Source organism: Ciconia boyciana, chromosome 27 (genome assembly GCF_034638445.1).
Source record: "Ciconia boyciana chromosome 27, ASM3463844v1, whole genome shotgun sequence".
In the NCBI taxonomy this organism is placed as follows: Eukaryota; Metazoa; Chordata; class Aves; order Ciconiiformes; family Ciconiidae; genus Ciconia; species Ciconia boyciana.
Genome location: NC_132960.1, coordinates 313,622 through 336,017, shown reverse-complemented (window position 1 = coordinate 336,017; position 22,396 = coordinate 313,622). Strand labels below are relative to the sequence as shown.

At 68.4% G+C, this 22,396-nt stretch overlaps 2 protein-coding genes across 7 annotated transcripts in view; one reads left to right on the top strand and one right to left on the bottom strand.

Annotated features, from left to right (window-relative positions):
* Nucleotides 1-93: 93 nt before the first annotated feature.
* Nucleotides 94-13,917, bottom strand: STAT6 (signal transducer and activator of transcription 6). 3 transcript variants are annotated; one of them, XM_072847186.1, is made up of 22 exons: nucleotides 13,675-13,917; nucleotides 8,769-8,899; nucleotides 7,558-7,696; nucleotides 5,553-5,636; nucleotides 5,349-5,466; nucleotides 5,150-5,211; nucleotides 4,807-4,955; nucleotides 4,514-4,645; nucleotides 4,213-4,401; nucleotides 4,045-4,132; nucleotides 3,779-3,901; nucleotides 3,510-3,602; nucleotides 3,109-3,315; nucleotides 2,937-3,031; nucleotides 2,683-2,819; nucleotides 2,417-2,563; nucleotides 2,127-2,196; nucleotides 1,670-1,795; nucleotides 1,431-1,535; nucleotides 1,237-1,317; nucleotides 829-972; nucleotides 94-755 (listed from the first exon to the last, which is right to left on the bottom strand). In XM_072847186.1, exons 2-22 carry the CDS (start codon nucleotides 8,882-8,884, stop codon nucleotides 560-562), a joined length of 2,601 nt encoding a protein of 866 aa, XP_072703287.1. In that variant the 5' UTR covers nucleotides 8,885-8,899; nucleotides 13,675-13,917; the 3' UTR covers nucleotides 94-559. The 3 variants fall into 3 exon arrangements, with proteins under 3 accessions (XP_072703287.1, XP_072703285.1, XP_072703286.1); XM_072847184.1 differs by having other exon boundaries at nucleotides 826-972; nucleotides 13,675-13,912; XM_072847185.1 differs by lacking the exon at nucleotides 13,675-13,917 and adding an exon at nucleotides 9,869-9,887 and having other exon boundaries at nucleotides 826-972.
* Nucleotides 13,918-17,706: 3,789 nt separating this feature from the next.
* The window catches only part of LRP1 (LDL receptor related protein 1), a 93,111-nt gene continuing 88,421 nt past the window's right edge, over nucleotides 17,707-22,396 (top strand). For 3 of the 4 annotated variants that reach the window (XM_072847425.1, XM_072847424.1, XM_072847423.1), the window contains exon 1: nucleotides 17,715-17,955. In XM_072847425.1, coding sequence (XP_072703526.1) covers nucleotides 17,883-17,955 — 73 coding nt within the window. In that variant the 5' untranslated portion in view covers nucleotides 17,715-17,882. Of the gene's footprint in view, nucleotides 17,956-22,396 lie in introns of all 4 variants that reach the window. The other variant, XR_012039796.1, reaches the window with a different exon arrangement.

The following is a 22,396-nucleotide window of genomic DNA, read 5'->3' as shown; positions in this document are numbered from 1 at the left end:
GGCTGGGGGGGGGCAGCTCACAAACCCCAAAGCAAGCGCCGACTGCAGGTGTGCGAGGGGCCCCTCCGCCCCGGACCAGTGCAGGGGGTCCCAGCAGCCCCCGGCGCGGGGGGGGTAGGTCCCGTCGCGCACCGGGCTGGCACGTCTGCCCCAGCGTGTTTCCCGCTGCCGCCTCCCGCCCCCGCAGCTGACTCATCCCGGCCCCCGCGGGGCTGAGCCCGGCAGCGTGGGCTGGGGGCACTGCGCTCGGCTGCGGGCACCCCCCACGCAGGTCGGGGCCCCTGTGCCTGCACCCGCGCCCTGTCACCCGCCGCCTCCCAGGACTGCGGACCCCAGCAGCGGCGTGGGCGGGCAGCAGCTCTGTACTCCAAAGTGCAGCGTATACACAAGGGGGGAGGCAGGGTGTTACCCAAAGTGCTACCCCCCCCCGGAAAACCCCCCCCTCCCCTGGCAGAGTTTCCACCCCAGCACAAGTCATATCAAGTCCAGGAACCCAGACAAGGCTGGGGGGAGGGGGGGGCCACAGTCCGACGTCCCCCCCAGCAGCCCCACAGCCTCCTCACGCGTGCCCTGGCCGGACGCTGTCATCCCACCGAGACTCCCCCAGCCCCCAGCAAGAGGCGTTGGGGCTGGGGTACCCGCTGCGCTGCAGGGGGGGTGTGAAGGGGGCACACAGCGCAGGGCCCTCCAGGGACATCTCCTGCAGGAACTGGTCAAAGTCCGAGCTGGGTGGCAGGTCCATGCTGGGCGGCATCCTGGGGAGAGAGGCGGCAGGGTGAGTCAGGGCAGCCCCCCCCGGCCCCCCTGCTGACCGCCCCTGCTTACCACCTTGGGGAGCTCTGCAGCGGCGGGTCCACCATCGGTGTGAACGGGGCCAGTTCGGGCATCTCCTCGTCCTGCGGCTCTGGCGAGGGGCCCCCAGACAGCAGCTGCGAGGCCTCCCCCGTCACGTACTGGTTGGGCATGAAGGGCCTGGGGAGCAAAGAATGGGGGGGTCTGATGTAGGCCATGGGGCACCTCCCTGCCCCCAGGGTGCTCGCTAGCCCCAAGGCATGGGGGGGAAGTGCTTAGTTTGGGGGGCTGGGGTGGGTCTCCTTGTAGGGAGCACCAGTAGCGTAGAGCACTGGGAGCACTGGTCAGCTGGGGAAGGTCCCTCCAGGCCTGCTCGCCCCAGAGCGGCTGGGAGAAGGAGGGGCAGGACAGGGTGCCCCTCTCCAGCCGTGTGCCAGGTCTTACAAGGGGTTCCTAAAGGCAAGGTCTTGGCAGCGGGGCAGCGCAGGGTCCATGACCAGGGACGGCGAGAGCATCGGTGACGTGCTGTGGGGAGGAGGAGCAGGGGCACTTAGAGGTGGGGGAAACACCACCTGGCCGTGCCTGGGGGCAGTGGGGGGCCCGCCCTGCCCCCTGCCCTGAGCCAGCACTGCTCCTACCTGGGGAAGGAGGACCCGAGGTTGTCGGAGACCATCATGCTGATGTTGCTCTCACCTGCAGGGTAGCCCGTGGGGATGGGCTGGGGGCAGAAGGGAGCAGGGGGGCTGCAAGCACAGACACGGAGGGGTTAGCATCTGAGGGTGTTCTCCACCACAGCCCCCTCCCACCCCAGCACATGCCCGGCAGAGCAGGTCTGCCTCTGCCCGGGGCACGGCCGGGCACAGAGCCTGGCACTCACCAGATGGGGCTGAGCACCGACTGCAGGCTCTCGGGGTGCAGCTCAGGCTGCAGCACGGGCAGGCTGAACATCTGAGCCTGGGGGGCCTCGAGGGGGCCCCCCGCAGCACTCTGGGGCTGCTGGTCCCTGCAAAAGTGCATCACCCCATCAGCACAGGCAGGACTCGTGCGCTGCGAGGTCCGTCCTCCAAAGAGGCACACGTGCAAGTCAGCGCTCACTCACGGAGAGGGCGGTGTGCTCGCAGACATGCTCCGCTGCAGCTCAGGATACCCGTGGGGGATTCCTTGCTCCCAAGCACATCCCCATTTTGCCCGGTCAGAAGTCCCCCCACCCAGCAGCGATGCGCGGTCCGGCCCGGTGAGGTCTGCAAGCCCCAGCCCGGTGCAGCTCAGCCCCGCAGAGGGCAGCGCCTGTGCGCACACCTCCGGCACGGCCACAGCCTCGCACACACACCCACCTTTCGCTTTCCACTGTCATCTTGATGGCAGTGGAGACGTAGCCCCGGCCGTCCTTGCCTGTCTGCTCTTCTGCTCGGAGAGGAGAAGCACCCATGAACCACCAGCCCAGCACAGGGCCATGCCGTGCCAACCCTCTTTGCTGGCACTGGCCGCCCCTGCAGGCTCTGGGGCCAGCAGGACCTGGGTGGGACCCAAACCCCTCTTCCTTCCAAACCCCCGCTTCTCCCCGCAGCATCGCTGGGGAGGCAGATGCGAAGCCCAAGGCCCATCTCTGCTCCCACCCACTCACTGTTGTAGTGACTCCCGAACGCCTGGTCCTTGGGGGTGTTGGGGTAGAGGTTGCGGAGCTGCCCCAGGTCGCGGATGCGGTCGCCGAGAGACCGGATGGACAGGTCCTTGGCAGAGAAGGGCTGGATGTTCTCCACCTGGCTGGACCCTGTGGGGAGACATGGCACGGGGCTCCGTCGCCTGGTCCCCATAACACCCGACGTCCCCAGGCCGTGACGACACCTCCCCTTCACAGCACTGAGAGCAGCTGCTGTCCCCCCATCTCACCGTCCTTGCCCCGGATGACGTGAGCGATAGTGACACCCCCGATCTCTGAGTCACTGAAGCGGAGCAGGAAGGTCCCATCAGGCTCCGTGCTCAGGAGTTTGCAGACGTACTGCTTGCTGATGAAGCCGATGATGAGCCTGGAGGGATGGACAGATGGAGAGTGGGCCAGCGCCAGGGTGGAGGGGTGGGAGCAGGACTCCCCAGGTCTGGCCCCGGAGCAGCCATGAAAACCTGCTTGGCCCCTGGGCACCCACCTGTCTGACCAGTAACTTTTGAGGCATCTCTTGGTGAGGTCGAGGACTCCATCAAACCACTGCCAGAAGGTGAATCCCCGACCAGGCAGGATCTCCTGGGGCAGAGAGAAGGGTGTGAGGCTCCCCAGGGCCACGCAGGCCCCTGCCCGCCCTGGCCGGCCCTCCCAGTAACCTTGTTGAACTGGGCCCAGGAGACGCTGCGGCTCTGGAAGTCCTCGAGGCTGGCGCTGTGGTCGTTAAAGATCTTCTGGGCCAGGAAGAAGTAGTGCTCCTTGAGAAGCCCCTTGGTGGTCTGCACCTCCGCCATGAACTTCAGGTTCAGCGTATCGCACATCTTCTCCCAAGGCACCCGCTCGGCCACCACGAAGGGCACCCGGTCCTGCGGCAGGGCCAGACGGCATCAGGACAGAGGCTCACCCGCTGCCCCGTCCCAGCCCACCGCATCCCACCCGCGTGCCGGGGTTCCCGCTCCAGCCTGCCGGCCGTTCCCATCCCACAGCCGGACCCAACCCCAGCGTCCCAGCAGCTCCTTTTCTCGCCCTGTGGCCCTTCCCTCTGGCTTGTGGCACTCACAATCTCGGAAAAGGCGTTATCCCACAGCACGGTCGCTTTGGCGTTATTGTCCTGGTTCCCGTGGACGATGACCACGATGGGCAGAGACAGGACCTGGGGGCAGAGAGCGGCCCCCCCTCAGCCCCGAGGCCTCCCCAGGTGAAGCGGGGCTGGCTGCCCCGGGACCGTCTGAGGGGCTCTGCACCGAGCTCTCCGGGACAGGGCCTGGGCGTCCCACGGGGGAAGGCTCAGCGCTGCCCAGCCCCGTCCTGCGGGAGAGGGGCCGGTACCTGGAGGTGGACGGAGAGGTTGCTGGGGGTCAGGGCCACGGTGGTGCTGAATAGGACGGCACACTTCTCCTCTGTCACTGACTCGGACCCCTTCCGCTCACAGCGCTTGATCTTCTTCAGCAGCTAGGGAGGGAAGAGCTGAGCGTCACCCCTGGACAGGCACCGGCCTTGGGGCCCCCAGCCCTCCTCCGGGGCCTCCCAGCACCCCAGCGGAGCCCCCAGCCCATCCCACGGCCCCCGTGCGGCCCCTCACCGATAGCACTCACCACGTTCTTGAAGTTGGCACAGCAGGTCCCACTGGTGGGGTTGGTCTCCAGGGCCACCACGTTATGCATGATCTCCCCCGTGCTCTCGCTGGGCAGAGGAGGGGGTCGGGGGGGGCGGCGGCGGCGTGGCAGCCCCCTCGCCCCTGCGCTGGCCGGCCGGCCGCTCACCTGAGGGTGTTGCTGTAGGCGCTGAGCGCCAGCTCCCGCGCCTGCTTCTCCGTCACCATGTCGGCCCGCACCATGTAGGGCTTGGCTGACGCCTTCAGCAGCTGGGGGCCCAGCAGGAACCGGACGCTCGCCTGGAACTTGGTCTGGGTCTTCAGCACCTGCGGGGGCTGCTTCTCCACCAGGAAGGAGCTGGGGGACAAGGGGAGACAATGGTGCCCGGCACAACACCCCCGCCAGCTCTGCCGCCAACCTCTGCAGACCCACCTCACCCCTCTGCCACCATGGCCCCCCCACCCATTACCTCTTGACCAGGCTGGATAACACTTCATTGAACCGCTCCAGGAGCCGGGGCAGCAGCTCAGCCCCCAGCTCCGTGCTCGCCGACATCACCTGCTGGTGCAGCTGGAAGTAAACCTCGACCAGGCTCTCGCACCTGCCGAGGGAACCACGGGGAAAGGGGCAGCCTCAGCCAAAGCAGAGCTGGGCCACCACTCTCCCAGAGCCCCTCAAGCCAGTGGGCTCCCCGCTCCCAGGGGAGCAGAGGGGGCAGGAGAGTCGCTCTGGGTCCCCCGTCTCTCCCCCGCGTCACCTCACCTCTTCTGCAGCGGAGCTAGGTTCTCCTCAAAGAGGGCCCCGTTCCCCGCCAGCTGCTGCTGCCTCTTCCAGATTTGGATCCTCTTCAGTACCTGCTGCTTGGCTGCCTCCAGCTCTTTCACGGCCTCCAGGATCAGGGTGGGCAGCTCCTGGGGGGCAGCACTGGCCATGGGGCTCTGCACTGCACTGTCCTCCCAGCAGAGACCTGCAGCCCTACGCTGTCCCCCCCCAGGGCACCGGGACCCCCAGCCCTGCGCTGCCTCACCACCCCAGAGCTGGTTTGCACCTTCTCCAGCAGGCAGGACTGCCGGCTTTCCCCCTGGTGCCCCAGACCCCCACTCACGCTCTCCGGGGGTTTTGTCTCTGTCTTCAGCTGTGGGTCCCGCGTGTTCAGCTGCCGAGAGGCTGGGGAGGAAGGATGGGGGCGGCCCCATTAGCGCAGGGAGCTGGTGTCTGTATCGCACTGCCCAGCACCCCGGGGGGGCACGCCACCTTTGCTGCGCCCCACGGCAGACCCACACCGAGCAGGGACCCCTCCTCACCTGCGGGGCCGTCCCGCAGCGCCTGGATCTCACGGACACGGTGCTGCAGCCGCTGCAGCCCCAGGCTGAACTTCAGCTCCTCCTGCCGACGGTGGAAGCTGAGGGGCAGGTGGCGGTCCTGGGGCAGAGCAGAGCAGGGTGAGAGGGGCCCGGAGCTGGCCCCGCGCCTTGGGGCGGCCCGGGAGGGGGACAGGGACCACGCACCCTCTTGAGCACAGCGGCCTTCTCGCCCTCCAGGATCGCTTTCAGGATGGCCACCAGCCGCAGCGGGTCCCGCCGGTAGGCGTTCTGTGGGGGAGCCGAGCCCAGGGCGTTAGCGAGGCAGGACACAGGCACCCCAGCCCTGGCCCCCGCCCACCCCATTCCTGCGTTTCAGGCCCCTTCCCACAACGAACGGTGCTAAGTCAGACTGGGGTTTCACGACCTAAAGCGTGGGACAGACCACAACTTGCTGCTGTTCTGACAGAGCTACTTCCAGCTTTAAAACCACTTTAAACTGTGCATTAAAAAAATATGAATCAACTTAAAAAAAAAATCAAAACAAAGCAAATTCTCTATTTCTGCAAGCATCTCCTCGAGACCCGCCAGCCTGAGACCTGGTGAAGATTCTCCCAGCTGCCCTGGCCCAGGTGGATCAATGCTTTCCACGGAAAGCAGGGAGAGGAATTTCCCTGCTGGCTCCAGTTCCCCACACCCTGTGCCAGCTCCTCCAGCCTTGCGCATTTCCCAAATTAGCTACTTCCCAAAACAGCAGCAGAGCACAACAGCGAACTGCCGGACGGCGTGCTTGGCAGCTTCCCGTGCTGGCCGGGAGGCAGCTCCGCGACCGACCCCCCGGAACCCCGCATCTGCCCCACATCCTGATGTAGCCCTGGCAGCCTCAGGCAGGCACGGGGGCTCTGCTGGGGCAGACCCTGCCAGCCCCGGGGTTCAGGGGACAAAAGGCCCAGGTCTGGTCTCCCACCAGCCAGTTTCCCACCCCACTCCCCCCAGCCGCTTCCCTGGCCCTGTGTTCACCCGTCTCGTGGGAGAGCACCCAGCTCCCACCGCCCACACCACCAACAGCCAGCGCTTCCATTGCCCTCCCTGGAGAGTGGCTGCTGCCGCTCGGCCGGGCTCGGAAGCAGCAGGGAGCTTGGGAGAAATGAGGGTTGGCTGTTACAGAATGAGGAACAGCAGGAGGAAGGAACATGGGAGGGTGGCTCTTCTTGAGCATTTTAAATAAAAAAACCTAAGCTGAAACATCTGCGCATTTCCCTACAACAATTTCAAAAAGCAAGCAACAGTCTTGTTTTGGAAAGTTACCATGTTCCCCAGGAGTTATGACTAAAGCTGACCCCTTCCCAAATGTTGTATATTAAAAATGTCTGTTACCAAAAAAGCAGGGCTTTTTCAACCAGAATGGGGCTCTGGGAGCGAGCACCAGTCAGCCCTTACGTTAAGAGCTTCGCTGGCAGGAGAGAGAGTACAGGGTTTAAATCTGCAATCACAGAGGGTGGAAGAGAGACAGAGAGCAATTCAAACAGACCTTGATAAAGAGAAACAGCCCAGAAAAAGAAACCCAGCACGTACATGCACACACGGCAGGAGGAAACGCAGCACAACACACGGCACGGAGGAAGGAGAAATCAAACGCTCAAGCAGAAAATGGGGAACATCTGGCGAGGCAGCTGCCCAGGTGCTGGCAGCCAGGGGCGAGCGGAGCTGTGGGCCTTGGGGGGTCAACGCACGTGGGGGGCTCCCCACGGGGTCACGGTCCGGCACGGGGCCCGGGAGGACATGGCCATGGGGGGCAGCTCCCTGGGGGCCGCCGGGCACTGAAGGGGTTGCAGAACCGCAGCAGCGAGGGGAAGCTGTAAAGCTCAGCGGGCGGGGGGGGGGGGGAAGCCAAGGGGAACCGCAATCATGGCTGTGACAGCCTGACTGCTGCGGTGAGCTGGGGGTCAGCCCTGGGATGCAAACAAACTCCCTCCATCTCCCTCAAGTGCCCCAAAAACCCCAGTCGCTGAGTCCACACAAGCTTGTTGCTCACGGACGGCGCTGGCCTTGAAACAGGTGTCAAGGGGGGACCAGCTCATAGCATCAGCCCCTTCGAGCGGTGCTTGAACCAGCGAATCCGAAGCATAAAATAATCAAATCTTCCTTGGCAGGCAGCCGCGATCCCAGCGCAACACAGCCCCGAGGGTCCCCACGTCTGGCCCCCACGCACCTCGATGCTGCTGACTTGCTGGAGGATCTGGCACTGCTGCCCGTCGCTGCCGGCAGCGCTGCGGAGCTTCTCCAGCATGGCTGAGAGCATCCCGCTGGCCATGCTGGTGCAGAAGGCGTCCGAGCCATTGATGAACTCCCTGGAGAGGGGAAAGGGTTGGGTGGAGGGCAATGACTCCACCCTTCCTTGTGCAACCCTGAAACTCATGTTAGTCCCAAGGAAGGGAACACTTGCCTTCCTGGTGCGCTACCCAGCGCTGGCTGGATTTCTGCTGTGTGAACAAGGACGAAGTACGTTCTGAGCAGGATGAGGCAGTTCCCCAGAGAGGACATGACCTCCTGAAACCTCTCCCATATGTACACCCAGCGGCTGCACACCCACCCACCTCCACCATGCCTCATCCTTGCAGCGTAACCCCCACCGCTGTGCCTCGGCCCGAGATGCGTGCTGTGGGTCCCAGAGCCACGCGCCAGGGACCAGCCCCCCTCACCCACTGCCACACCGTGGCCTTGTGCACTGCTCCTCTGACACGCGGCACGGCCACGGCCCCGCAAGGCAGGAGGACGTGCCGGGGGGCTATTCCTGCACGCCTGCGTCCTGGTCGTTGCACCAGGCAAAGGAGAAGCTCCTTGGAAAGCCTGGGTGCGCCCATAACGGGGGTAGTCAATCACTGCTGTTACCGTTTCCTAGGCACAAAAAGGGGACTCTGGCCAGGCTTGCGCCCATGCTTGCTGCCACTGCAAACACAGAGGCACAACAGTCCAGAGCCTGCAGGCACTAATAGACCCTGACCAGCCTCACCCAGATGGCTGCACTCTCTGCCCACGGGTCCAGGAGATCCACTCGTGTCCAGTTCGGGGCCCTGAGGCCTGCAAGCACTCCTGCCTCTGCCCCGGCCCTGACTGCAGCCCCATCTCCTGGATGGGCCCCTCGGACCAACACTGTGGTCCTGCCTCCAGCCCTGTCTCCTTTTGCTCCTGATCGGACGCCCCATGCAGACCCCGGCCTCCTCACCCACCTCGTCTGGGGCCATGGACAGGGCCCGTCACCAGCAGCTGCCTCTGCCCACGTGTCAGACCTGACGGTCAGGCCCTGCCCGGGCTGGGCCTCCCGGCTCGGCTCAGGCCCCCGCAGCAGCCGGCCCCAGGCACTGCCCAGGCTGATCACGGGCGCGTGGGGAGCTGCGCCGGGCAGGGCAGCGGGGCGCTTACCAGGGCTGGTTCTCCAGCCAGTCGGCCAGGAGACAGCGCAGGCTGCGGGGAAACTCTGCGAAGAGGCCGCTGAACTCCTCCTGCGGCATGTGGGAGATGATGCTCCAGAGGGACATCTTGGGAACGGTCACCTGTGGAGAAATAGGAGAGGGGATGTGAGCGGGGCAGCCCGGGCGCTGCGGGCAGCTGCAATGCCCAGCGCTGCAGCCCAGGTGCCTCAGAGCCCCCAGCCCTCTGCTCGGCTCTGCCAGGGGCGAGCACCAGCAGCTCCTCCGGGAGGGCGGGTGAGAGCTGCCGCCCGTCCCTCTGGAGCTGCCGCCCGTCCCTCCGCCGTCGGAACCTGCTGCTCGCTGCTTGGCGGGGCCGGGGATTCTGGGGAGGAGGAGCAGGAAGCCCAATCCAGGACTGGCCTCTTGGGCAATCCTGAGCAGGCAGGCAGCCCACTCATGCCTCAGTTTCCTGCATCTCCGGGGAATCCCTGCACCTCCTGCCGTGGGCGATGCACAAGGACACGCGGAGGGACGGGCAAGCACTGCCAGTCTTGGCGCAGCAGAGATGTGAGAGCTGTCGGGAGCAGGAAGAGCGTGAAACCCCAGAGCTCGGTGAGACTGCTCTGCTGGGGTGGTCTCAGTGAGGCGGCCTGGCTGCTCCCCAAAACCTCCCCAGCCGCCCCCCAAGGAAGGCGCCTTCCTGGGCGTGCCCCACCCACCCCCCAGAAATGGAGGGCTCCAGAGCTCATGGAAAACAAGAGGAGGACTGGAATGAGGAATGGGATGGGAAACTCCACAGGGAAGGCCTGCGCTGGGGGGTCACTGCCCAACCCGGACCGCGGGTTCCCTGCCACCCCCTGAGCCGGGCGTTGCAATCTCGACAGTCCCTGCCCCTGCCCAGCCCCGGCCCCCAGCAGCGCCGGCAGCCTGCCTGCCCTGTCCTGCCCACGACATGCCTCTTCCCGACAGCTCATTCCCTTCCTCCCTGCTGCCTGCCACGCTCGCACCCTCCAGCCCCCGCCAGCCCCCGCCGGGAGCCTGCTCCCCTCTGGGTGGCCCTTGGGGCCCAGCAGGCAAGGGGGGTCACTGCGCCGCCCGGCCCAGACGCACCTTGCTGCCGGTTCCCCTGGACCCGGCCGGGGCGGAGGCCGGATCCTGCGGTGGGGCGCGAGGCAGCAGCAGCAGCTCGCCACCCAGATGTGGGGCCAGGGCAGGGCAGCGTGGGGCCACGGCGCCTCCAGGACACCGGCCAGCCCGTCCGCCCAGGGCTGGCTTCCCGTCCCTGAAAGCAAACAGCCGCGCAGGGAGTCACGTCACGTGTCCCCGCGGGCAGCGCGTTCCCCGCGGGTCTTGGCCGCGCTGCAAGAGCCGAGGCGCAGGGCGGAGGTGGAGCTGCCAGAGGCTTAGAGAAACCATGCGAGGGGAAGGAAGCCAGCGTCACTACAGCAACATCGCAGAGAGCGCAAACAACCGCGGCGCGGCCTGCGCCCGGCCGCCAGCACAGCTCCGGCCGCCCCCCACGCTGTCTGTCGGGAGCTGGGGGCACACGCAGCGGCCGCACAGCCCCTGGGGTGCTCCGCTTCCTGCGGGAGCCGGGTGATGCAGTGGACCAGCCCTCCCAGAGCCCCGCTTGCCGCCCCAGGGACAAACCGCAGCAGACAGAGGCCCGACCCCAAGGCACACCAAGCCCGGCACTTCCAGGAACGCGTTTGCTTTTGACTCTGCTCGGTTGGCCAGAGCAAACAGATCCCGATGATTTCCTGCAGCGCAAAGCCTGAGGGCTGAGTTTACTCCGGAGGGGTCAATGCACGGTGGGAAACGCACTCAGCGACAGCCGGGAGCGCTGCCCCGCTCTCCCCATGGCCCAGCGAGATGGTAGCTGCTGGCATGCAGGGAACCAAGACAGGAGGGAAAAACAGCCTCTCATTTTGTGATCCTCAAGATGTAATCCCCATCCTCCTCCCCCCTTTAAAACCTGTATTTCTGCTTAGCCCTGGGAGGCAGCTGCTGGCTGGTAAGCAGCAACCTGGAACGTAAGCTGGGCATGCCTGAATTTGCTAAGAGTCTGCAGGAGATGCTGCGCTCCTCATCCTCCCCGGCTCCCTGCTCCCTGCCAGCCCAGGGGACAACGGCTCGGAGGAGCTCAGAGCAGGGGGACAGGCCCGTCCTCTCCTGGCATCAGTCACAGCAGCTCCTTCAGCCCAGACATGCCGCGTTTCCTTCCCATCCTAACAAATTTCCATGTTTTCCTCCTCTGCTCCTTCTGCAGAACAGCCTTTCCCTGCCAAGACCCAGCTCCTGTAGCAATATCCCAGCCGGGGCCGTGCTGCACAGAGGTTTCCTTGAGAGAAGCCCGCGTGCCTGGCCCCAGCTTCCTGCACCCTCACGGGATCAGGCCGTGTGGGGTTTGCTCCGTCAGCACCCCCACAGCGCCAGGGAGAAGGAAGCTGGGCAGCAGGCGGGGACAGAGGCGCAGGCTGGGCGATGGAGCTGTGCCTCCTGAGGGGACCCCCACCGCCGGGGCAGCTTCCAGCCCAGTGGCTCAGCGGTGCCGGGGGAGGCGCAGCTCCCGGCTCCGCACCACCCAGCACAACGCACCTATGCCCACCACGGATGCATCCACTGCAGATGCACCCCAAGTCTCCCGCTGGCCCAGCTGAGGCCAGGCTTGTACCCCCAAGGAGGCACCCCAGGGTGGAAGCTCCCACGGCAGCAAGCGCTGCGCTCCCCCCACCGAGCAAGGGGCCAGGCCTGCCCAGCGCAGGGGATGGCAGCAGGGAGGCGAGACCCAGCCGGAGAAGCCAGGGTTGAAGCCCCGAGCAGCAGCGGGGCCCCCGCAGGGTCGGGCTGCCTCACGCTTGGGCCGGGAGCTGCCACCTGGGGAAAACCCCGCAGCTGCGAGGCACCTCCGGCTGGATGGCGGGGCAGGATATGGCGCCCAGGGAGGGGGAGCAGCCTCCTGGGGTGTGCCCCGCACCCCCCACCCGCTCCCCCTTCCCAAGCCCCCTCGGCGCAGCTGCTTTCACTTCCTCCTCCACCCGAGGGGCCGCTTCGCTTCCTCGGTGGGGCTGGGGGTCCCCCAGGCCGGGAGGTTGGGCAGGAGGAGCCCAGGCACGGGAGGGGCTTGGTGACCCCCACACTCCCACCACGGGCTTTCTGCTTACTCATCGGGCAATGGGAAACCAAGTCCACATCCCAGAAGTGAGAGCTGCCGTACATCTCACGGCTGTTATTAACCATCGGCACTTCCTGGCACCAGACCGCAGCTCCCCACCCTTGGGGCCACCGCTCCCCCCATGCCTGCAGGACCGGGACCGTGAGGGACCCCACTCCTGGCCAGCTCCCCTCTGCCCTTGGCGACTTCCCAGCCCAGTGCCAGAGGCTGGGGGGGGAAGGAGCTGGGGCTGGCAGCTTGTGGGCACACACGTCCCTCTGCACTCCGCACCCCCCTTGTCCCCCCGGGTGCCGAGCAGAGACTTCCCCGGGGCTTTCTCAGGGACAGATGCTCAGAGGCTTTCCAGTGCTTGACACTCAGGACACCTGGGCTCCGCTCTAGCTTTGCCCCCTCGCTGCCTCTCAACACGCCTCGGTTTCCCCGCGGTGCTGGGGAGGCCACCGCTGCTGGCACTCTCCAGCCAAGGCCCAGGCAAAGGCATAGGACCACTGTCCCAGCCGGTGGGACGCTGGTGACAGCGCCACAGGGAGGACACCGTGGAACCTGCACGGTGGCAGGGGCTGGCCGCAGCCAGCCGCTCTCTGGCAGTGAAAGCTCTTCTGATTCAGAGGAAGAGGAGCAGGGCCTTCCCCAGCTGACCCAGCCCCAGCGTGACTCACAGCACGGGAAGTCCAGGCTGGATCCAGCCCCCAGCTCCCACCCCAGGAGCTTGCTGCCGTGGGGTCCCATCTTTGGGGACCAGGGGGTCTGCCACTCTCCACCACAGCGCCTGCCGGGCGCTTTTGCTTTGCGCCATGCACCCTTTGCCCCAAGACAGCGGGGTGCCAGCAGCTGCATCCACTTGGCAGCCAGGTGCTTTGGACTTTGGGCCTGAAAGCCCCACCAAGCGCCTGCCCAGGCACGGGCCGGGCTGTGCCTCCACCTGCACAGCCAACGGGAGCCTCGATGCCTGCCAGCCCAGCCTGCCTGGGGCGCGGGCAGCTGCCCCGGCGCGCTCATGCCAGAGGCTCCGCAGGCCCCGGAGCTCCTTCGCCGTCCCACCCCAAAACACTCCAGCGAGGGTGCTTCCCTGCCAGCGCCGGGGCCGGACAGTTGCTCCGCTCCCCTCCAGAGATCCCAGCTCATCTGCTGGGGGATTTGCCACGCTGCCTGGACCCCTGCCCATGGCCAGAGCCCTACAGCCGCAGGAAGGTGCCCGCCGGGCAGCCCCCTCCCCAGTGGGCAGCGCACCGCCCCATCCCGCTGCCGGGCCCAGGAGCGGCAGGGATGGGGCCGAGGGTGCCGGGGAATCCCCCTGCCCACCGGCACGGCTGCAGCCCCCCAGCCCCAGCAGCCCCCGCCTGGGCCTGCCCCGCTGCCACCGCGGTCCCCTCGGCCCGGCCCGTGACGGGCACCCGAGCCCCCTCCCCGCGGGCGGGCGGCAGCGGCGAGGCCGCGGAGGCCAGGAAGGCCGTGAGCCCGCCCCGGGGGCTGCCGCGGCCGGGCCCCCCGGACCCCTGCGCCAGCGGCCGCTTCGCTGCCCCGGGCCCGGCCGCCGCCCTCCAGAGAGGGGCCGCGGCCCCGCCCGGCTCCCCCGGCAGCGGGGCCCAGCCCGGCGCCCCTGCCCGAGTCCCGCGCCGGGGCGGGAGGTGCCGGGCGGCGGAAGGGGGGCCCCCAGCCCCTGCCCCGGGAGCCGCCCCGGCCCCGTCGCCCGCCCCCGGTACCGGCCCCGCGCCCCCCGCCCCGCCCGCGGCGCCGTTACCTGGCGGGAGCCGCCGCTCGCGAGGGGCGGCCGGGCCGGGCCGGGCCGCGCGGCCCCTCACTCCATGGCGGCGGCGGGCGCGGCCGGGCCGGCTCCCGCGGCTGCCCCGCTCCGGCGGAAAGCGCCGAGCGCCAGGAAGGGGGAGGAGACGCGCGGGCGGCGGGTGCGCGCGGGGGGGCGCCGGCACCGGACCGGCCTCGGCGGCTCCCCGGGACCCGGACGCGGCCCCGCGGCCTCACGGCGCCCCGGCCCGCCCCACCGCCGGGCTGCGGCACCCACGGGCCTCCCCAGCCCCCGCGCCCCGTACCCGCTCACGGCCCCACGCCCGCCCCGTATCGGCCCTCACGCGCTCATGACCCCACGCCCACCCGGTCTTCCACTCAGTCGTGCCCCCGTGCCTGCCCCGTACCACCACCCGCCCGCTCCCCACTCCATATCTGCCCCCACCCACGCGTGCCCCCCACCTGCCCCATATCTGACACCCATCCACGGCCCTGCTCCTGCCCTGTATCAGGGCCCTCCACTGCCTCGCTGCTCTTCCCAGCCTACCGCTCGTCCCCAAGGACGGCTGTAGGGATGCTCCTGGGCCGGGGCCAGCCTCAGCCGGGCCCACGCCAGCCCCGTGTCCGTGTCGTGGCCCTTTGCGGAGGAGCACGTGCCAGGCACCCTGAGCCCCGCAGAGCCGGGCCGATGGTCCCGGTCTGCGCCCGTACCCCGCGGTCTGGGCCCGTGTCCCCGTCCTGGGGTTGAGCCCGCTGCCGGTCCCGGGCTGTGTGTCGTCCCCCCCCACCCCGCCTGCGCTCGCCAGTGCCGGCCCGGCCCGAGGACGCGAGCGGGGTCCCGGGCGGGGGGTGCACATGGCGTTCGGGGGTGCTCGCTGCGCGGGGGGGCACCCCGCACGGGGACGGGCGCTCACTGCCTGAGGGGTCGCATTGCACGGGGGGCGTTCGCTGCACCGGGGGTGCCCACGCGGAGGCCGGACGGGCCCGTCGCCCGCCCCGGGGTGCTCCTGAGGCCGCTCCGACACCCCGCGCCGGAGCTGGGGGGGGGGGGGGGCCCGCACCGGGCAGGGCCACGCCGGAGCCGCCAGGGGGCGCTGCCGCACCGCCGGTGCCACTGGGGCGGGGCGGGGCGGGGGGAGCCAGGGGCCGGGGCTGCCGGTCCTGGGGCGGCGGGGCCGGTCCAGGGGCAGGGCCGCCGGCGCAGCCCCGGGGCGCGCAGCCCCTTGCCCCCATCGCTCCTCACGCCGCGGCGCCTCAGAACCCTCTGTGCTCGTGGCCGTTACGAACATCAGACGCGTCCGGGGCCGCGGGCCTCCCGCCGTGAGCGCGGCCCCCACGGCCAGCGCGTCTCCCACCCTCGCTCGCGCCTGGCCCCGTACCCGCTGTTCCCCCTTCGCACCGGGGTCCCCCGGGAGGCCGGACCCCCGCCGTGGTGTGGGGCAGATCCAGCCCCGGCACGGGCACGGTTGGGGCTGATCGGCACCCCCAGAGGAGCGCGGGCCCCCTGGGCCCGGGGGCTGGGGAGGGGCTTCCTGGCCCTGCTCAGCCCCCCCCCCCCCCCCCAGGTCCCGGCTCAGGCAGCATCCGGGTGACCCCGCCCCAGGCGTCCCTCCATCCGCTGCTCCGGCTGCGGGGGCTCGGGACCGCGGCGGGATGAGGTCCGGCAGCAGGTTTGCCCAGGAGGGGCTTTGCAGCGGGACCCTCAATGACGGACCCGTGCCGGGGAGGGGTCGCCTCAGGGCACCCGATGTTGGCATCCCCCTCCCCGCCTCTGCAGCGAGACCCCTGCAAAGCTCCGGGGGGATGAGGGGTGGCAGCGGCCTGTGTCCTGCCAGCTTTGGGGGAGCGTGGGTTGCACTGCCCTGGGGGGCAGCAGCGCTGGGCAGCGCCCGCAGGGCAGGGGGTGCGTGGGGAGGGGGCTGGGCGGGCACTGGCCGGGGGCCACGCGTGGGAGGAATCCTGGCGAGCGCGTGGCCGCAGCCATCCCGGCCATCTCCGCTCCCCAGGGCTTGCGCAACCTCCGGGCCCTCTGGCGCAGTGGTGGGGGGCACAGAGCAGCCCTTCGGACCCCCCCTGCGCCCCCCGGGACACCCCCGCCTGTGCCCCCACCGGCCCTTCTGCAGGGGCAGCTTCCCAGGAACATCTGGACCTTCCTCCCAAACATCTGGTGCAGCAGCAGCCCGAACCAGCCCCCCCGCCCCGGGCCGGCCGCCTCCGGGCTGCTTCCCGCCCCCACCCCCTGCCTCTGCCAGCACTGCTGCCTCACCAGGGTGGGGCAGGGGCAGGCGTGTGACATCATTGTTTTAACAGGTGACATCGCTGGGGGGTTGCAGGCAGCTGCCTGATGATGGGCGCCTGCACTGCTCCCCATTCCCCCCTTGGCACCCGGCCTCAGCCCCTTTGCAGGCAGCGGCATGGCAGGGTGCTGTGGCAGGCGAATGACGTCACAGCTCTGGCTCTGATGTCAGGGCTCTGGCTCTGAGATCATAGCCACAGCTGTGGTGGCAGGGGAGTGATGAGAGGCTCTCCTGGGCTGGCGGAAGGGAGCCGGTCCCACAGGGACCTGCAGCCGGAGAAGGGACGGGGCAGTCAGGGCAGGCTGGCATCAGCGCGGCCTGGGGAGGAGGCCGGGCTGCCAGAGCCCCACCAGGCCGGCAGCCCCCCTGCAGCTTCACTCGTGTCCGGGGCCCTGGAGCCAGCTGGATCCTGGGGCCTCTTAAAATGTTGCAATTATTGGCAGCGTGGCCCCAGCCCCAATACGCCAGCCAAAAACACCGCTTAGGGTGATGGAGACGCATTACCAAACATCCAAGGCAGGATGAGACGTTCCCTGCAGAGAAAAGGATGTTTTGGTGAGACGAGAGAACGGAGATTGTTTTAGGGGAATGGAGCTGCCGGCCCCAGCCGGAAGGGCTCTGCCAAAACCCCGCCGTGGGCTGGTGGGGCAGAGCCAGGTGCCTCCGGCCATCGCCGGGCGCCGGTGGTGAGCGAGAGCAACCAGCTCTGCCTCGCCCAAGAGCTGAAGTTGGGGAAGCAAAACCCAGCCCCGCAGCTGAGCCCTGCGCCCGGCCCTGTCGACAACGGGACCCCCTGCGAGGGGGTCTGCTCCGCCGCCCTGAGCTCTGCTCCCTCCCGCGGGGACGTCGGGGAGACGGCGAGGGTCCCGCTGCTCTGGGACCCTGGTGGGCCCCTTCCTCTGCAGAAGGATCCCTGGGTGCTGCCCGGGCGTTCGCCCCGGGGGTCGGTCCTGCTCCCCACGGGGTCGCTGGGGAACTGCCGGGTGCGGGCGAAACGGGGCTGCTGGCTCGGCCCCGGCCCCGCCGCCCGCGGGTCCCGGCTGCTGCCCAGCTCTCCCGTCCCGGCAGCCGTTTGTTCTCCGTCCCGTGCTTGATCCCCAGCGGCGTCTCTACGCTGGCGGGCGGGAGCAGGGCTGCCCGGCCACCCCCGGCAGCCCCGAGCTGGGGGGGCATCACCGGCAGGGACGGGCAGGGGCCTGGAGGGGCATCGCGGTGCCACAGGATGCGCCCCCGGCACCACGCGTGGGCGCGGGACCCGCGGAGCCGCAGGCAGGCCCTGCCATGGCCACCCCCAGGCCCGCCCTGCTCCTGCCCGTCCCTGCCCCTGCCCAGACCACACCGTGCCCCTGCCCACACCATACCCAGACCATACCCATACCATACCATGCCCATACCATGCCTATACGATACCATACCATACCCATACCATACCTATACCATGCCCATACCATACCTATACCATACCTATACCATACCACACCGTCCCCCTGCCCGTACCCGCCCCCGGGCCCGGCCGGGGGGTGCAGCCCCGCCACCGCACGCGCATGCGCGCCGCGCGGCCGCCGCGTAGGACCCCCCCCCCCCTCCGCGCGGGCCCCCCCCCGCACGCGGCGGCGGCTCGAGCCCGGTGACGTCAGGCGGGCGGCGGCGCGCGCTCCATCCATCCCTCCGCGGCGGCGGCGGCGCGCGCAGCCCCCCGCCCCCGCCCCGCCGCCCCGGCGCCGCCGCCGCCCAGCCCGGAGGGTCCGCCCGTCCCGTCCCGTCCCGTCCCGTCCCGTCCCTCCCTCCCCCGCCCGCCCCCGCCCGCGCCCCCTCCCTCCGCGGATGTCGGTGCGCGGGCCCGGGACGCGCCGCCCCGCGGGCAGCACGGCGTGAGGAGCCGCCGCGGAGCCGCCGCCGAGCCGCCGGCATGGGGCCGCTGCTGCCCCTCGCCGGGTGCCTGCTGGCCCTGCTGGCCGCGCCCGCCGCCCGCGCCCTCGAAGGTGAGCCCGGGGCCGCGCGGGGCGGGGGCGGCGGGGGCCGGTTCCCCCCGCGGGGAGCGGAGCGGAGCGGGGCGGGCGGCGGGGACTAGGCCGGCGGGGGGAGCGCCGCAGCTGCGCGGCCCCGTCGGCCGCTGCTGGGGGCGCGGGGCCGGGAGCAGCGGGGCTCCGGCGGGGCCGCGCCGCTCGGCCGGGCCGGGGAGGGGGCGGGAGGCGCCGCCGTGACAAAGCAGAGCGGGCGCAGCCCGGCCCCGCCGCGCCGCGGGGCGGACGAGGGGACCGGGGGGGCAGCGGGAGCGGGCTCGGGCTCGGGCGGCGCGTCCGTCCCCGCCGGTCGCCCTTCCCCGCGCCCCCGCCGCGCCGCGAGGGAGGGATGCGCCCCCCGCCCCCCGCAGCCGCTGCTCCCTCTCCTCGTTTTCTTCCTCTTTGCCGGTTTCTGGTGACTTTCAGCCCGCCCGCCGTCCCGTTTGCCTTGGGATCCGAAGTTGTCCTCGCAGCCAGGCCGGGAACTTGGAGCTCGGCGCCGCTGCGGGAGCTCTGCGCCGGGGGTCCCTGGGGGCCGGGGTCGCCCCGCTCCCCGGGGACACCCGTGACAGCCCGGCCTCGCCCTGCGCGCCCGCTCTTGCATAACTGGGGCCGTTCTCCTGGAGCCGCGACGGCCCCGCTGTGGAGTTTGGCCGTGGCCGGTCTGGTGGCACTGGGAAAATGTTTACCCAGCGATGGGGCTGGCTGTCCGTCGGTCTGTCCAGCCTCTCTTGCCAGCCGTTTTTTTCCAAGCTGCGCACGTCTCGTTCCCTGCTCTTATTGATCTATTCAGTAAATGCTTTAGCGAGCTCGTCAGCTCAATGGCCGGGCTTTTGAATGTACAAGGGGCTGCTCTTGGCAGCATGAGTACATTTAGGAGCTGGCAGCCGAACGAGCTGGGAACCAGTGGTGAAGTTCCTTGCAATGCCTGAATGCATGGGGCGGGAGGCTGTTTTTCCCTTTAAAAGCAGAGAGGTGGGGGTTCTGAGTTGGTGCTGTCAGCTTTCCTCTTATGGATTCCCTCTGTCCGGATGGGAATGGCCTGGGGAATGCGAGAGGCTGGAGCAATTGATTGGCGAGGGGTTTTTTGGGAAGGTTATTCTGCCCCCTTTCTTCGCCCCCCTTGGAGCGAACCAGGTGAAGCCGCTGGCATTTGGTGTCGTGGCAGCGCCTGACCCGTCACCAGGTCAGAGGGATGGAGGAGGTTCGGGCAAACGCCGGCCCTGCTCCAGATTAGTGTCTGGGGCTGCAGGAGGCTGGAGCCTGCGGTTTCCATGCCTCCAGCCCCTCCTTGCCCTGCCGCAGGTCCAGGGGCTTAATTAGCGTCCCTTGAAGGGAGGTGGCAGGAGCAGAGCAGCTTGTGGCACCCCGCAGCCACCCCTGGTGGGTTAACAGCTGAGCCCGCCGGCGTTGCCTGCTCCCGCCCTGCTCCCGGGGACCCCAGGTCTCAGAGGCATCGTCCCCGCTCGATGGTGACTCGGAGCAGCTGGTGGATCCAGAAGTTCGTGGGGGCGGGAGGGACAGGCATCACTCATTGCATAAGCTGCGTTGCCTTTGGAAACGAGGCTGCAGAATGGTGATGTGCTGGAGGGAAGTTCCTCCATCCTCTTCTCCACCCCGTGAGCTGGAGTGGGGCAAAAGCCAGCGCAGAGATGCCCCCTCCTTCAGCGGCATGCTTCCTTCCCAAGGGGCTCCCCTTGGGGGTGACGTGGGGGGTGAGGTGCTGTTCCAGCCCCACAGAGCCTTGGGCAGCCCAGCAGGGCGAGGTGTCCTCCGGAGAGCTGGGGAAGGAGCTGTGCCCATCTGTGGGCAGGAGGATGCAGAGGGGGCTCTCAAAGCCCTCCGCTCCAGCGGGGGTGTGGCTGGGCTTGCTGGGAAGTGGAAGGTGGCACCTTGGTGGCACCTGAGGTGGTGACTTGGCCCCAGAGGTCCTGGCCAGGTTCTGGTTTCCCTGGCTGCAGGTCTCCCGCTGCCTGAGCCTGCTGCGGGCAGGGGCAAGCTCGGTGCAGTGGGGTTCTAGGGGAACCGTGGTGGAGCCGGTGCTGCCTGAGTGCCACTGGGAGTGGGGTGCAGGGTCCCCGTCCTTGTCCAGAGACCTAACTCCCCATACCTGCTGCCTCGGTTTGCAGCTCTGGAAGCTGTTCATTTGTTCCTGGCTTTGGCTGCAGGAGAAGGGGGAGGCAAAGTCCAGCCAGCGGGGCAGAGAGGGGGGGAAGCTCTTCCAGGGGGACAAAGGGCACTGGTGCGTGGCTCCTGTCTGCCGGAGGTCCTCTGCTGCTTGCCGGCTGCTGTGGGGCTTCCCTGGGTCCCGCTGCCTCGGCAGGCAGAGCTGGGGAGCCTTTGGAAGAGGAGTGAGGGCAGGCAGGGATTGCCCCGCTCCTGTTTTGGAAATACCTGTGGTTAAGGGTGGCTGCGGTGTTTCGGTGCGGCGCTTCCCTCTCACCGCCTTGGTGGTCTGGCGCGTCTCGTGCGCGTGAGGGGAGCGTGTGTGCCCGCATGTGCGCGTCTGTGTGCGTGCTGTTTTCCTGGGCATGCGTGGGCATGCCCAGAGCTGTGCTGGGTTCAGCAGAGGTGAAGAGAGGAGTCTTTGGGGGCTGCTGGGAGGAGAAGGCAGGAGCTGTTGGAGGGGCTGCCACAGGGACTGGGACTGCCCACGGGGGACCGGCGGGGGCTCCTCTGTGCAATGGCGGGGAGGGGAGGGTGCCCGGCATCCCCGCGTGGAGCGTCCTGGTGAGACCCTCCGCTCTGCAGAGCTTGGTGTTCGTGGGAGCCCCGTGGGCTCTGCCCCTGCGTGGGAGGTGCTGTGCTGTGGGATGCCAGTGTGCCCTGGTGCTGCTGTGGTGTCCAGAGGAGGGGGCTGGGCTCCAGCCCCCGTCCCGCGTGCTCCCTGTCCGGTGACATGCAGTGATGTCAAGAGGACGGGGCAGCAGTGGAGCATCCCTGGCAAAGCCTGGCAGTGCTGCCCGTTTTGGGGTGAAACCGAGGCGTTGCCTGCTCACTGCTTCCCAAGCTCTTTGGAGGCGCTGTGGGTGGTGCGGAAGTGGGAATAGCTGTGGTGTCCCCCTCATCTTTGGTGTCTCAGCCCCACCACTAACCCCTCGTCTTCTCTCCGTGCCGTTTCCATGTGCTCCGTGGGAGCCTGCAAACTGGGAAGGAGCTGGGGCTGCTTGCGCCCTCCAGTTGGTGATGTTTTTCTTCCGGTGTTGAGTACCAGTTGGGCTGATGGGGAGCAAAACTGCCTTGGTCCTCCCTGTTCCTCAAAGGCCCTGGGCCCCGGAGTCTCCTTTTCTGGAGGAGCTGACTCTGCTTTGGCGCTCTTTGCCACCGGCCCGTACTTGATCGGCGGCTGCCGGCGCGGCTGGCTCCCTGGCGGGGCAGGGCTGCTTCCCTGCCTGGTACGCCGGCTGGCGTGGGCTCCGCTCTGCTGCACTCGGCATCCCCGTCTCCTTGCAGAAACAGCAGTATCAGAGCGGAAAAGCAGAGACAAGTTAAGAGAAAAGCTGCACAAAACAGCTGCTAGGTGGGGGCCCCAGAAACACAGCCCTTGAGTCTGCTGGGGGGGGACAGGGTGGTGACACATGCAGCTTCGAGGCAGGAGGGTTGGCCCCAAAAACCATCCTCCCGCTGTCTGGGATGAGGGTGTTTGGGAAAGGACCATGCGTGGGTTGAGTTCAGCCCCTCTCCTTCCCCCTCTGGGAGGGCGCGGGGGGACCCGGCTGCTACTTGAGGGCTGCGGTTATCTCTGGTGTTTGCTGCGGTTGTGGGCTGAGATTGAGGAGGGTGATTGAGGGCGGGGCAGGGCGAGGGCGAGGAGCCCTTTGGGCAGAAACCGGGAGCATCGTTACTGTTTGTAGAGGTGACCGTGGCGGCCAGGTGGGCGTGTTGGGCACGCAGGGGTCTGCGGAGCAGCGCTCACGTGCACCGTGGACTGCCTGGTGCCAGGCTTCTGCCAGCGGGTTATTGCACGGCTCGTTCCTGTGCAGCGGCAGCACGAGCAGACGGTGGCGGAGAGGAGGGAGCTGCTGTCGCTGTCAGGTGGATCCTGCCGACGAGGTCTTGCCACCATTTTGCGAGCGCTGGAGAAGCTCTGCGGGGAGCGGGGCTGCCCACTGCCCAACTCTGGACGCCTTCCCCTGGGGACGGGTGCCTGCAGCTGGGGCTTTTGCTGCCCCGTGCGGCACCGATGCCCTGGGAGGCAGGAGGAGCTGAGCCGACGGCACTCTGGGGTTTTGGCTGTGCCTTTGGGATGACTTCCCGTGCCCCCTGTGGATGGCCTTTCAGTGAGACTCTGGCCAGCTCGGGCCCCAAATTGCCTCTCCAAAACGGCGCAGGGAGCACGTGCCTCTGCAAGTGCCTTTTGCTCTGGGAAGGGGGTGCAAAGGGGTGCTTCCTGAAACCGTGGGACAGCCTGGGGCGTTGT

Bases quoted from the DNA above. Each gene is read 5' to 3' on its own strand.
- STAT6 (XM_072847184.1), bottom strand. From the start codon at position 8,884: ATGTCCCTCTGGAGCATCATCTCCCACATGCCGCAGGAGGAGTTCAGC. The intron at 5,637-7,557 runs GTGCGTGGGGGC...GCTCCCCCACAG, and splicing joins AGCAAGTCAGCAGCATCGAG to AACGCCTACCGGCGGGACCC. The intron at 1,318-1,430 runs GTAGGAGCAGTG...TCCTCCCCACAG, and splicing joins CTCGGGTCCTCCTTCCCCAG to CACGTCACCGATGCTCTCGC.